The sequence below is a fragment of the Salvelinus alpinus genome, chromosome 9 (assembly GCF_045679555.1).
Source record: "Salvelinus alpinus chromosome 9, SLU_Salpinus.1, whole genome shotgun sequence".
Lineage (NCBI taxonomy): Eukaryota > Metazoa > Chordata > Actinopteri > Salmoniformes > Salmonidae > Salvelinus > Salvelinus alpinus.
In genome coordinates, this window is record NC_092094.1 from 62144705 (window position 1) to 62157559 (window position 12855).

The 12855-nt window shown below is 39.4% G+C and overlaps 1 protein-coding gene across 1 annotated transcript in view; it reads left to right on the forward strand.

Annotated features, from left to right (window-relative positions):
- Positions 1-3415: 3415 nt before the first annotated feature.
- The window catches only part of LOC139530440 (L-fucose kinase), a 35970-nt gene continuing 26530 nt past the window's right edge, over positions 3416-12855 (forward strand). The window contains exon 1 of the mRNA XM_071326858.1: positions 3416-3816. Within this exon, the coding sequence (XP_071182959.1) occupies positions 3735-3816 (82 nt within the window). The 5' untranslated portion in view covers positions 3416-3734. The remainder of the gene's footprint in view (positions 3817-12855) is intronic.

The window sequence follows — 12855 nt, forward strand, 5'->3', positions numbered from 1 at the left end:
TTGTCATTTAATCATTTAAATGTAGTTTTAAATGTGTCAGTGTTGTACTGGTTAGTACCATGGATATGAAATATTAAACACCCTTTTTGCTATTTCTTTTTCCAATTGGCCTTCATTATGCATACTCAATCATGAAAATTATAATGTAATATTTTTTTTTGCATTTCAATTTGAATTTTGGTCACAAAAAGTGCAAACCCATTTAGGAAAAGAAATTGCAAAAATGAAATTGATTTATAATATTTCCATTTGCGTTTCCAATTGAGTTTTGGCAGCTAAATGCTTCCATAGACGAGCATTTTTATATAATGGTACTATAATATATATATATTTTTTTTTACATCCATCAGTATTGGTTAAAGTTGGCAAATTGATTGTGGCAGGTGAAAATTCTATTAAACGTTTTACCATTGCAACATTTGACAGTCACATTCACCTTGGTTGACTGAAGCATGCACAGCCGGCGATGCCTCATCTCGATTGGTTATTCCCCATAATTTGCAACAATGTCAATGGTCGTCATTACTATTTTTCCCTTGCGGTACCTCAAACTGTCGTGATTACCAGCTGTGATACATTTTTATGAGTTGATTTTACTCCTGGCTCAGAGTTTGTCTCAGCAGTGTCTAAACATCAGCCTAAAGCCTACTCTGAGCTGGAAGTTTTTAGTCTTAAAAAATGTTTATGATCTTTTCTGAGACGCTTTGGGGATACGGGCCCTGGGCGTAAAATCAACTGGGTGTAAAATCAACCCATAAAGGAGTACTTTTAGGAGTAAAATCAACTCTGGGTGTAAAATCAACTCCTAAAGGAGTACTTTTAGGAGTAAAATCAACTGATAGAAGTTCATCTCAGCTGGTAATCTTGAAAGTTTGAGGTACCGCAAAGGAAATACCAGATGATGGGAATAAGCAATAGTGATCGCCAATTATGTACTGCATCAAATGTTGCAATGGTAAAACGTTTGATATAATTTTCACCTGACAAGATCACTTTCCTACTCTTAATTCTAAGAGCCTAATAGAGCCCCACAGTGGAGGTGTCATAATACCCATAAAACCTAGCTGTCAAACAGGGAAATGGTTCCAATAATTTTTTCCCCATTCATTTTTCCCATAGGGGATTTAAAATAAAAACAAAATAAGGGCTATGTTTTGTGTAAGCTTACCCTGGTGTGATGTTTCGATAACCATGTAAATCTCTCTTGGACAAGGTCTTTTAGCGATATATCCAGAGTCTTACCTTTGCCTCGATTCGGCAGTCTCGTCCAGATCATTTGTTGTTTTATATGATAGCAAACATTTTTGGGGGGTAAATACAGGTGAATGTATTGATAAAAGTCACCTTGTCCTAGAGAGATTTACACGGTTATCAAAACCTCACTCCATGGTAAGCCTACACAAAACACAGCCCTTATTTAAAGTGGAACTAACAGCGTTTTAACTACTTTGCAGATATGAAACAGACAAACACTATCCGTAAAAACTATCAAATTCTCAGTTTATGCTACAAAAGCAACTTTATAAGAGGTTTTAAAAAGAGGTTCTATTTGACTCAACATTCCATGATGTACAGTAAGGGATTGTTGGCAAAATAGATGGATGCAGTTCAATGCAAGGTTAAATACAATTCACCAAAACATCAGGTTGTAAATCACAGCTGGCCTGGTACCTTGTTTGCTGCCTCCATTCGGGATGCACTGTTCTAGTTTCAATGACTCAATATTTTGGACAAAAACGGACGAATGTCACTAAGGCTGGGAATGTCAATACAATCAAACAAGCAAGGGCAATGATCACAAGTCAGTCATAACGTGGGTAATAGGCTAGCCTATCTATTTATGTAGAAAGCATGTAGCAATTTGGTAAGCTAGCAAGAAATGTAAATCGCCTAGCTAGCTAGCTATGCTGAACGACTGTTATCCAGTTAGCATATCTCTTGCGTTCGCAAATTCACTCTGGCTAGCTATATACTCCGATTTCAGAGGACTCGTCTGACTGTGTTGATCTTGTTGTTGATGATATGCATATAGGGAAAGATAGCACACCTTTTTATTGCTGTTTATCAATAGGACTGTAAAGTTCCCAAATGTAAGAGGGCTCCCGTGGTATTTAGCTACATATTTGCAGAAATCCATTCAAGTGTATTTTGTTTTTATTAGGTTTTATTTAATTCAGTGCCTATTAATTGTCCAAACTCACGGCCGCTTTCCCACTCTATATTGCTCTAGAAATGTCACAAATGCTATAGTATATGTCATTCCCAAACAGTCTAAGAATTTATGAAAACACGAGCAATGAGCAATGATGAGTCCAAATTTGAGATTTTTGGTTCCAACCGCCATGTCTTTGTGAGACGCAGAGTAGATGAACGGATGATCTCCGCAAGTGTAGTTCCCACCGTGAAGCATGTAGAAGGAGGTGTGATGGGATGGGGGTGCTTTGCTGGTGACACTGTCTGTGATTTATTTAGAATTCAAGGCTTACTTAACCAGCATGGCTACCACAGCATTCTGCAGCGATACGCCATCCCATCTGGTTTGCACTTAGTGAGATTATCATTTGTTTTTCAACAGGACAATGACTCAACACACCTCCGGGCTGTGTAAGGGCTATTTGACCTAGAATGAGAGTGATGGAGCGCTGCATCAGATGACCTGGCCTCCACAATCACCCGATCTCAACCCAATTGAGATGATTTGGGATGAGTTGGACCGCAGAGTGAAGGAAAACCAGCCAACAATTGCTTATCATGTGGGAAATCCACTCCAGGTGAAGCTGGTTGAGAGAATGCCAAGAGTGTGCAAAGCTGTCATCAAGGCAGAGGGTGGCTACTTTGAATAATCTCAAATATAAAAAATGTTTTTTTATTTGTCTAACACTTTTTAACAACTTTTTTGGTTACTACATGATTCCATATGTGTTATTTCATAGTTTTGATGTCTTCACTATTATTCTACAATGTATAAAATAGTAAAAATAAAGAAAAACCCTTGAATGAGTAGGTGTGTCCAAACTTTTGACTGGTGGTGTATGTTTCAGTAAGATTAGATTTTTGGCATTTATGGTAATGGTCATCAACTGTACTGCAGGGATGGAATGTAAGTTGCTGAAAATAGAGGTTGTGGTGGAAACTGCAGAGAGGTGTTTGGGTGTGCGAGACTTGACATCAGAACAGTTACAGTGTGTGTTGAGTGGTGGTGTCCCATCCTCTCATGCTGTTGGCCTTAATTTGGACTAAATATATTTAAATAGTGGAGTATGGTATTTATTATTATTATTTGTGAGTGTAGTGTTAGATGGTAGGGTATTTATTTTATTAATATTATTATGTATTTATTTTTGGGGGAGCGGGGGAAAAAATATGCAAAGTATAAGGGAGTTATACTCCAGTCTAGTAGATGGCGGTAATCAACATTTATTGGATGCCAACCGCCTTTAAACCACATCAAAGAAGAAGAACTGGTCGAGCAAAGATTGATTTTGTCGTCTCCACTCATTCGGGAGCTACATTGTTGCAAGAATAGCACAGCACAGTATAGTCTCTTTAGCTATATCCTTGGTTGAACGGTTTTAGCATTGTTTGCTTGGACGTAATGTTTGCTTCCTGTTACTATCCGCCAATGGCTTTTTAGTTTATATTGGTAAAATTAGGCTAAATGTTCCGTGTATGAAGACAGCAGACAACTTTCGTCGCTCAATTGGAAGATATATTGTTTTCATAAATACGTCAACATGTCAAGCGAGCAGGTGTTCAGCTGGACGGTAGTAGTCCTGACCTGTCAACATAAAGATAGCGTTTACGCCTTTCAAAGAGGTGAGTCTCGTATTCCTTTTCTTGTTTACAGTAATGTACAGTTGCCCAGTGTAGTCTAATAATGCAAAAGATGAGGAATAGACCAGATGCATGCATAGCCATCTGTAGGCCTAAGTCTACTAAGCTTACTGAAGAATAAGTTACTCAACTTAATTTTACTCTCGTGTTTACCAATCTGAAACTATTGAAGCAGGATTGGGAATGAGCTGTCAAAATAAAAGTCCCCTAAAAGTCCCCTATTAAAATAAAAGTCCTCTATTTGAAACAGATCCAAACAAATACAAATAGTGGAATAATACCATATTTGGACTAGATAATGCTAAACAATTTTGCCATGTTATATAACTTAAAAATAAATTCTTTATTAATTTGATAAAACAGAATAGTTAAAAAACATTTAAAATCCCACTGTGGATCTATTAGTCTGCATAATTGCATTGGTATAATAATTAATTTGTAAAGCGCATTTCCCACGTTCAATGCACATGTGAAGCTTGTTGGTGCTTGCTCCTGTGCGCAAATCATTTGACTGATCCAGTTTCAGATGAGTTATTCCTTATTATTTCTGAAAAGAAGCTGATAAACCCTTCCCCCATGTTAAAGGGATAATTCACCCAAATTACATGTTAACCATTTTGTTTTGTTGTCCACTGTTTCAAATTCGAACTATTTAGTATTTGTGGCTCAAATCAATGGTACCTACAGTATATTAGCATTTTCATGCTTCATGCTTCATGTCCAAATCATCTGGAAGTATATTACAATTGATTGTGTAACTCAATGATGTTACTTATAGATTTGGGTATGAAGCCCAGACATGCTAATATAGGTACCATTGTCTTGCAAAGTTATCATTTTTAAACAGTGGCCAGGTAAACAAAATGGGTTGTTGTCATACCTTCTCCATATACTGCTTACATAGTAAGGAAACCAATATGTCATTTGGGTGAACTATCCCTTTAATATGGGGTGATTCTTTAAAAACAAATAATCACTTCATAGTAGCAACAACACCACCTAGTGGTCAGAACTTGGTAATATCAGGATGTAGGATGGGACATAAAGCTAACAAATTCTAATTCTAAATTCTAAATACTAATTTCTCTGAACAGGGGAGAAAAAAACATCACCAAATGTGACTGACCGCCTCAAAACTACAAAACAACACACATGGAATCATGTAGTAACCAAAAAAGTGTTAAACAAATTCAAATATTTTATATTCTTCAAAGTAGCCACCTTTTGCCTTGACAGCTCTGCACACTCTTGGCATTCTCTCAACCAGCTTCACCTGGAATGCTTTTCCAACAGTCTTGAAGGAGTTCCCACATTTGCTGAGCACTTGTTGGCTGCTTTTCCTTCACGCTGCGGTCCAACTCATCCCAAACCATCTCAATTTGGTTGAGGTCTGGTGATTGTGGAGGCCAGGTCATCTGATGCAGCACTCCATCACTCTCCTTCTTGGTCAAATAACCCTTACACAGCCTGGAGGTGTGTTGGGTCATTGTCCTGTTGAAAAACAAATGATAGTCCCACTAAGCACAAACCAGATGGGATGGAATATCGCTGCAGAATGCTGTGGTAGCCCTGCTGGTTAAGGGTGCCTTGAATTCTAAATAAATCAGTGTCACCAGCAAAGCACCATCAGACCTCCTCCATGCTTCACGGTGGGAACCACACATGGAGAGATCATCCGTTCACCTACCCTGCATCTCACAAAGACTTAACAGTTGGAACCAAAAATCTCAAATTTAGACTCATCAGACCAAAGGACAGATTTCCACCGGTCTAATGTTCATTGCTCGTGTTTCTTGGTCCAAGCAAGTTATTTCTTCTTATTGTTGTCCTTTTAGTAGTGGTTTCTTTACAGCAATTTGACCATGAGGGCATGATTCACGCAGTTTCCTCTGAACAGTTGATGTTGAGATGTCTGTTACTTTTGCATTTATTTGGGCTGCAATTTATCAGGCTGCTAACTCTAATGAACTTATCCTCTGCAGCAGAGGTAACACTGGGTCTTCCTTTCCTGTGGCGGTCCTCATGAGAGCCAGTATCATCATAGCGCTTGATGGTTTTTGTGACTGCACTTGAAGAAACTTTCAAAGTTCTTGAAATGTTCCGTATTGACTGACCTTCATGTCTTAAAGTAATGATGGACTGTCGTTTCTCTTTGCTTATTTGAGTTGTTCTTGCCATAATATGGACTTGGACTTTTACCAAATAGGGCTATCTTCTGTATACCACCCCTACCTTGTCACAACACAACTGATTGGCTCAAACGCATTAAGAAGGAAAGAAATTCCACAACTTAACTTTTAACAAGGCACACCTGTTAACTGAAATGCATTCCAGGTGACTACCACATGAAGCTGGTTGAGAGAATGCCAAGAGTGCAAAGCTGTAATCAAGGCAAAGGGTGGTTAATATGAAGAATCTGTTTAACACTTTATTTTTTTTGCTGGTTACTACATGATTCCATATGTTGTTTTTGTAGTTTTGATGTCTTAATTATTATTCTACGATGTAGAAAATAGTAAAAATAAAGAAAAACCCTTGAATGTGTAGGTGTGTCCAAACTTTTGACTGATAACGTATTCTGGTCAAGGCTCATCCTATGTACACCTTTTCTATTCGTATACTGTTTGTACTGACATTATGGACAATCATATATTTATATTCCAGACTCTGACATTGCTCGTTCTAATATTTCTACATTTGTTAAATACTTTTTTTTTAAATTTTTGGGATTTGCGTGTAATGTTTTTTTGTTGTTAGATATTACTGCACTGTTTGAGCTAGGAACATAGCATTTTTGCTACACCCGCAATAACAAATGCAAAATATGTGTACTCAACTAATACATTTAGATTTTGAACCGCAAATTCCAGTATTGTGGCTAATTCTTATTGTGGCTAACTTCACACAGTCTACTATGAGCCTTATTTCCATTTAAGGCTCATTGTTTTATTTGATATCTTTGTCCTCGTCAAAGTCCATGACAGGTGAGGCAATCTGGGTAATCCTGACAAGGTAAACCCCTGGTTACAACATCAACACACAAACACACACACTCCAGAAGGCTGCTCTTCAATAGACATATATAGGATAATTAAAATATGAGAGTAAACAGACTCATAATAATCCTAGTACAATTAAATGTACAATATCAAACAAGATAATATAAATCATAAGACAGTTAAGTACATTCTTCAGTATATCAAATGATATATACCTGTCAGAATTATTTTTTATGTTAACCCTGTACTAGTGACTTTGTCAAATTACTTTAAATGTAGTTATTTTTCATTAGAAAACATATACACTTCACTACCTATTTATTTGGACAATAAAGCTAAAAGTTTTAATTTGTCTTATGAGGTGACAGTACAGAATGTCACCTTTTTTATTTGAGGGTATTTTCATACATGTTAGCAGTTGATGTTATTCTTCAATTACACAGACTCCAAAGCAAATCAGGAAGAGAAAATACATTTTTTCCCAAGAGAACAGATCATAGTTATGCTGTAAAGTGGATGGTAGATGTTCATTCTTCCCTGTTCTCGTTGTTTTCTATACTGAAGAAAGAGACAGGATGTAGTTTATACCAAAACATAGTCTGTGGTTGACCAATTAGAATTCCTTGCAATGAAATTTGTCCGGTGGCCAGCTATCAAGTATCCCGATTTAGGCTCAATGTAGAGACAATTTGAACCAATGAGATCTTGCCACATGTAGCTATGAGTCCCGGACTGGAACCCCTACACAGACGATGAACTGAAAAACAACCCGTTCCATTGACCAATTAATCTTCAGTTCCACATGACAGAAAAACGACTAGTTCCGTTCATCTTTAGTTCTCTGCGTTGTGTATTTGTCTTTATTTGTCTTTGCTACCTTTCCAACAAGTCAGTTAGTCAAATTTCTGCCCTGCTAGAGCTGCCCCAGTCAACTGTAAGTGCTGTTATTGTGAAGTGGAAGCGTCTAGGAGCAACAACGGCTCAGCCGCACAGTGGTAGGCCACATAAGCTCACAGAATGGGACCGCAGAGTGCTGTAGAGCGTTGCGCGTAAAAATTGTCTGTTCTCAGTTGCAACACTCGCTACCGAGTTCCAAACTGCCTCTGGAAGCAACGTCGGCACAATAACTGTTCGTCGGGAGCTTCATGAAATGGTTGTCCATGGCCAAACAGTTGCACACAAGCCTAAAATCACAATGCGCAATGCCAAGCGTCGGCTGAAGTGGTGTAAAACTTGTCGCTATTGGACTCTGGAGCAGTGGAAACGCTTTCTCTGGGGTGATGAATCTAAGGATGCACATTTTGGGGAATATTCAGAGGTGGAAACTTAACGTGGGAATATATGGGAATTAACAGAAATGTGCAAATTAATATTAATACCATTTAAATGTAGATGTTTTTTGCATTGGATATATTTACCATATCATATGGAGACAGAAACATAAACCTTTTACCTTATAAGTAGACATTGCAAATTATTTAAATCCTTCAAATAGAAATAAAAACAATTTAGTTACGAGTTGAACTTTTAAATGAGTTGACTTCACATGATTTCACTGAACAACAAAAAAAGGGAATATTGAATGATCCCCAATGATCCATCGCATCTCCCAAACACATTTTCAACATGCATTTGTAAAATGATAGTCTAGAAACGAAAGCTTTGGTTGTCTTCCTCTTAGGCTTCCATGTCTTCTCCCTGGACCGCCTCAATGTCCACCTCTTGAACATCAGACTCAGAGGCCTCAGCTTCACTGTCACTTTCCAACCTTGTTGAGGATGGCTCATTGTCAGGCTCAAAAAGCCTCAAATTTGCCCGGATGGCCACCAATTTTTCAACCCTTGTATTGGTCAGCCTGTTGTGTTCTTTGGTGTGTGTGTGTGTTCCTAAACAAGGACCAGTTGCGCTCTGAGGCGGCTGATGTTGGTGGGATTTGGAGGATGATTGAGGCAACAGGGGAAAGAGCCTCAGATCCACAAATTCCCTTCCACCAGGTACAGTGGGGCAAAAAAGTATTTAGTCAGCCACCAATTGTGCAAGTTCTCCCACTTAAAAAGATAAAAAGATGAGAGAGGCCTGTAATTTTCATCATAGGTACACTTCAACTATGACAGACAAAATGAGAAGAAAAAAATCCAGAAAATCACATTGTAGGATTTTTACTGAATTTATTTGCAAATTATGGTGGAAAATAAGTATTTGGTCAATAACAAAAGTTTATCTCAATACTTTGTTATATACCCTTTGTTGGCAATGACAGAGGTCAAACGTTTTCTGTAAGTCTTCACAAGGTTTTCACACACTGTTGCTGGTATTTTGGCCCATTCCTCCATGCAGATCTCCTCTAGAGCAGTGATGTTTTGGGGCTGTTGCTGGGCAACACGGACTTTCAACTCCCTCCAAAGATTTTCTATGGGGTTGAGATCTGGAGACTGGCTAGGCCACTCCAGGACCTTGAAATGCTTCTTACGAAGCCACTCCTTCGTTGCCCGGGCGGTGTGTTTGGGATCATTGTCATGCTGAAAGACCCAGCCACGTTTCATCTTCAATGCCCTTGCTGATGTAAAGAGGTTTTCACTCAAAATCTCACGATACATGGCCCCATTCATTCTTTCCTTTACACGGATCAGTCGTCCTGGTCCCTTTGCAGAAAAACAGCCCCAAAGCATGATGTTTCCACCCCCATGCTTCACAGTAGGTATGGTGTTCTTTGGATGCAAATCAGCATTCTTTGTCCTCCAAACACGACGAGTTGAGTTTTTACCAAAAAGTTATATTTTGGTTTCATCTGACCATATGACATTCTCCCAATCTTCTTCTGGATCATCCAAATGCTCTCTAGCAAACTTCAGACGGGCCTGGACATGTACTGGCTTAAGCAGGGGGACACGTCTGGCACTGCAGGATTTGAGTCCCTGGCGGCGTAGTGTGTTACTGATGGTAGGCTTTGTTACTTTGGTCCCAGCTCTCTGCAGGTCATTCACTAGGTCCCCCTGTGTGGTTCTGGGATTTTTGCTCACCGTTCTTGTGATCACTTTGACCCCACGGGGTGAGATCTTGCGTGGAGCCCCAGATCGAGGGAGATTATCAGTGGTCTTGTATGTCTTCCATTTCCTAATAATTGCTCCCACAGTTGATTTCTTCAAACCAAGCTGCTTACCTATTGCAGATTCAGTCTTCCCAGCCTGGTGCAGGTCTACAATTTTGTTTCTGGTGTCCTTTGACAGCTCTTTGGTCTTGGCCATAGTGGAGTTTGGAGTGTGACTGTTTGAGGTTGTGGACAGGTGTCTTTTATACTGATAACAAGTTCAAACAGGTGCCATTAATACAGGTAACGAGTGGAGGACAGAGGAGCCTCTTAAAGAAGAAGTTACAGGTCTGTGAGAGCCAGAAACCTTGCTTGTTTGTAGGTGACCAAATACTTATTTTCCACCATAATTTGCAAATAAATTCATTAAAAATCCTACAATGTGATTTTCTGGATTTCTTTTCTCATTTTGTCTGTCATAGTTGAAGTGTACCTATGATGAAAATTACAGGCCTCTCTCATCTTTTTAAGTGGGAGAACTTGCACAATTGGTGGCTGACTAAATACTTTTTTGCCCCACTGTAGCTCATGAGATATGTTGGCACGATTGCCATATTGCATCTCCATCCCAAAGCCCTTGCTTGGAAGTGTACTTTGCCAGACTGCCAAGAACCAAGGTGGCGAGACATGGTAGTGATGACACCATAGGCCTTGTTGATCTCTGCACCAGACAGGATGCTCTTGCCAGCATACTTGTGGTCCAACAGTGTGTATGGGCTTCAGGCAGAGGTCTTCATGCTTTTTGATGTATTTCAGAACTGCAGTTTCCTCTGATTGGAGCAACAGTGAAGTGGGCAGGGCAGTACAGATTTTCTTACATCTGCAAGCAGAGTCTGAACATCAGACAGGATGGCATTGTCTCCCTCAATCCATGCAATGGCTACTGCTATAGGTTTCAGGCTGCTTACCACTCTCCCAAAATATCCAGGAGGATCCTCTTGATGGGGCTGTCCATATCGGCAGACTGTGATATGGCCATTTCTTGGAGAGACTCCTTCCCCTCCAGGAGACTGTCAAACAGGATGACAACACCACTCCAACGGGTGTTGCTGGGCAGCTTCAATGTGGTGGTCTTGTTCTTCTCACTTTGCTTGGTGAAGTAGATTGCTGCTATAACTTGATGACCCTTCACATACCTAACCATTTATGCACTTGGTCAGATGATTCTGCATCATTGTTGCAATCTTCACATATGATTTGGCACAGTATTTGCAAATGTACAGAGCTTTTCCTTCAGCATTAGCTGCAGTGAAATGTCTCCACACATCAGATAGTACCCGTGGCATTTTCCTGTAAAGATTAGAAAATATGTGTAAAAAAATTAAATACAATTCCATGTACAGATAAATAATTAAGCAGTTAGATTATACACCTCCTTTGTAAGATAACTGTTTTAAAATGAAACCTGTATGGAAACAGGTGAATTAACACTCCTCAGTTAGGCTCAAGCAAGCTAAAACCCACACGGTAGCAAAAACTAACTAGCAGAAATTGTTAAATTGTTAAGTTAGAAAAGTGTGTTTAAATAATTTCTGTAGGCTACTGTTTACTAGTTAACAAAGAAATAATGTATGTCATATAAAATATATTCACCCCACCCAGTATTGTAATCAAAACTTAACAGAAAGCATGTAGTCCTTGGTTCAGGTAGTGTGGGCTCAATATTATCTCATTAGTGTGCAAGATCTTGAGAATCAGCTGTACATGTGATGGAAGAATGCACTGTGCATGCTGAGGGTTGCAATTCCATTGAATTGGGGGTAGTTTAACCAAAATATGCCACAAGACCTAGATTTGCCTTATGTGTATCCCAAAAAAATGGTTCACTGTTATAAGCTAATGTTTTGGATGAATTTAAGCATAATTACCTAAATTCTCGGGCTTAACTTCTCATGGAAAATTTCCGACCCTTTTGCAACCCTAGATGAATCACACTTCACCATCTGACAGTGCGACGGACAAATCTGGGTTTGGTGTATGCAAGGAGAATGCTACCTGCCCCAATGCATTTTGCCAATTGTACAGTTTGGTGCAGTAGGATTATTGCTCTGGGGCTGTTTTTCATGGTTCCGACCCCTTAGTTCCAGTGAAGGGAAATCTTATCTCTACAGCATACAATGATATTCTCGACGATTCTGTGGTTCCAAGTTTGTGGCAAAAGTTTGGGGAAGGCCCTTTCCTGTTTCAGCATGACAATGCCCCCGTGCACAAAGCGAGGTCCATACAGAAATGGTTTGTCGAGATTGGTGTGTAAGAACTTGATTGCACAGAGCCCTAACCTCAACCCTATCGAACACCATTGATGAATTGGAACGCCGATTACGAACCAGGCCTAATCACCCATCATCAGTGCCAACTTCACTAATGCTCTTGTGGCTGAATGGAAGCCATTCCCTGCAGCAATGTTCCAACATCTAGTGGAAAGCCTTCCCAGAAGAGTGGAGGCTGTTATAGCAGCAAAAGGGAGACCAACTACATATTATTGCCCGTTTTGGAATGAGACATTCGAGCAGGTGTCCACATACTTTGTTAATGTAGTGTACAGTGCCTTAGGAAAGTATTCAGTCCCCTTGACTTTTTCAAAAAGAAATGTTACACGGAACCCAAACCGGCCGCGCACCATTGTGCATAAATGTATTTTGTCCCCCCACACCAAATGCGATCACGACACGCAGGTTAAAATATCAAAACAAACTCTGAACCAATTATATTAATTTGGGGACAGGTCGAAAAGCTTTAAACATTTATGGCAATTTAGCTAGCTAGCTTGCTGTTGCTAGCTAATTTGTCCTGGGATATAAACATTGAGTTGTTATTTTACCTGAAATGCACAAGGTCCTCTACTTCGACAATTCATCCACACATAAAACGGTCAACCGAATCGTATCTAGTCATCTCTCCTCCTAGGCTTTTTTTTCTCTTGACTTTATATTG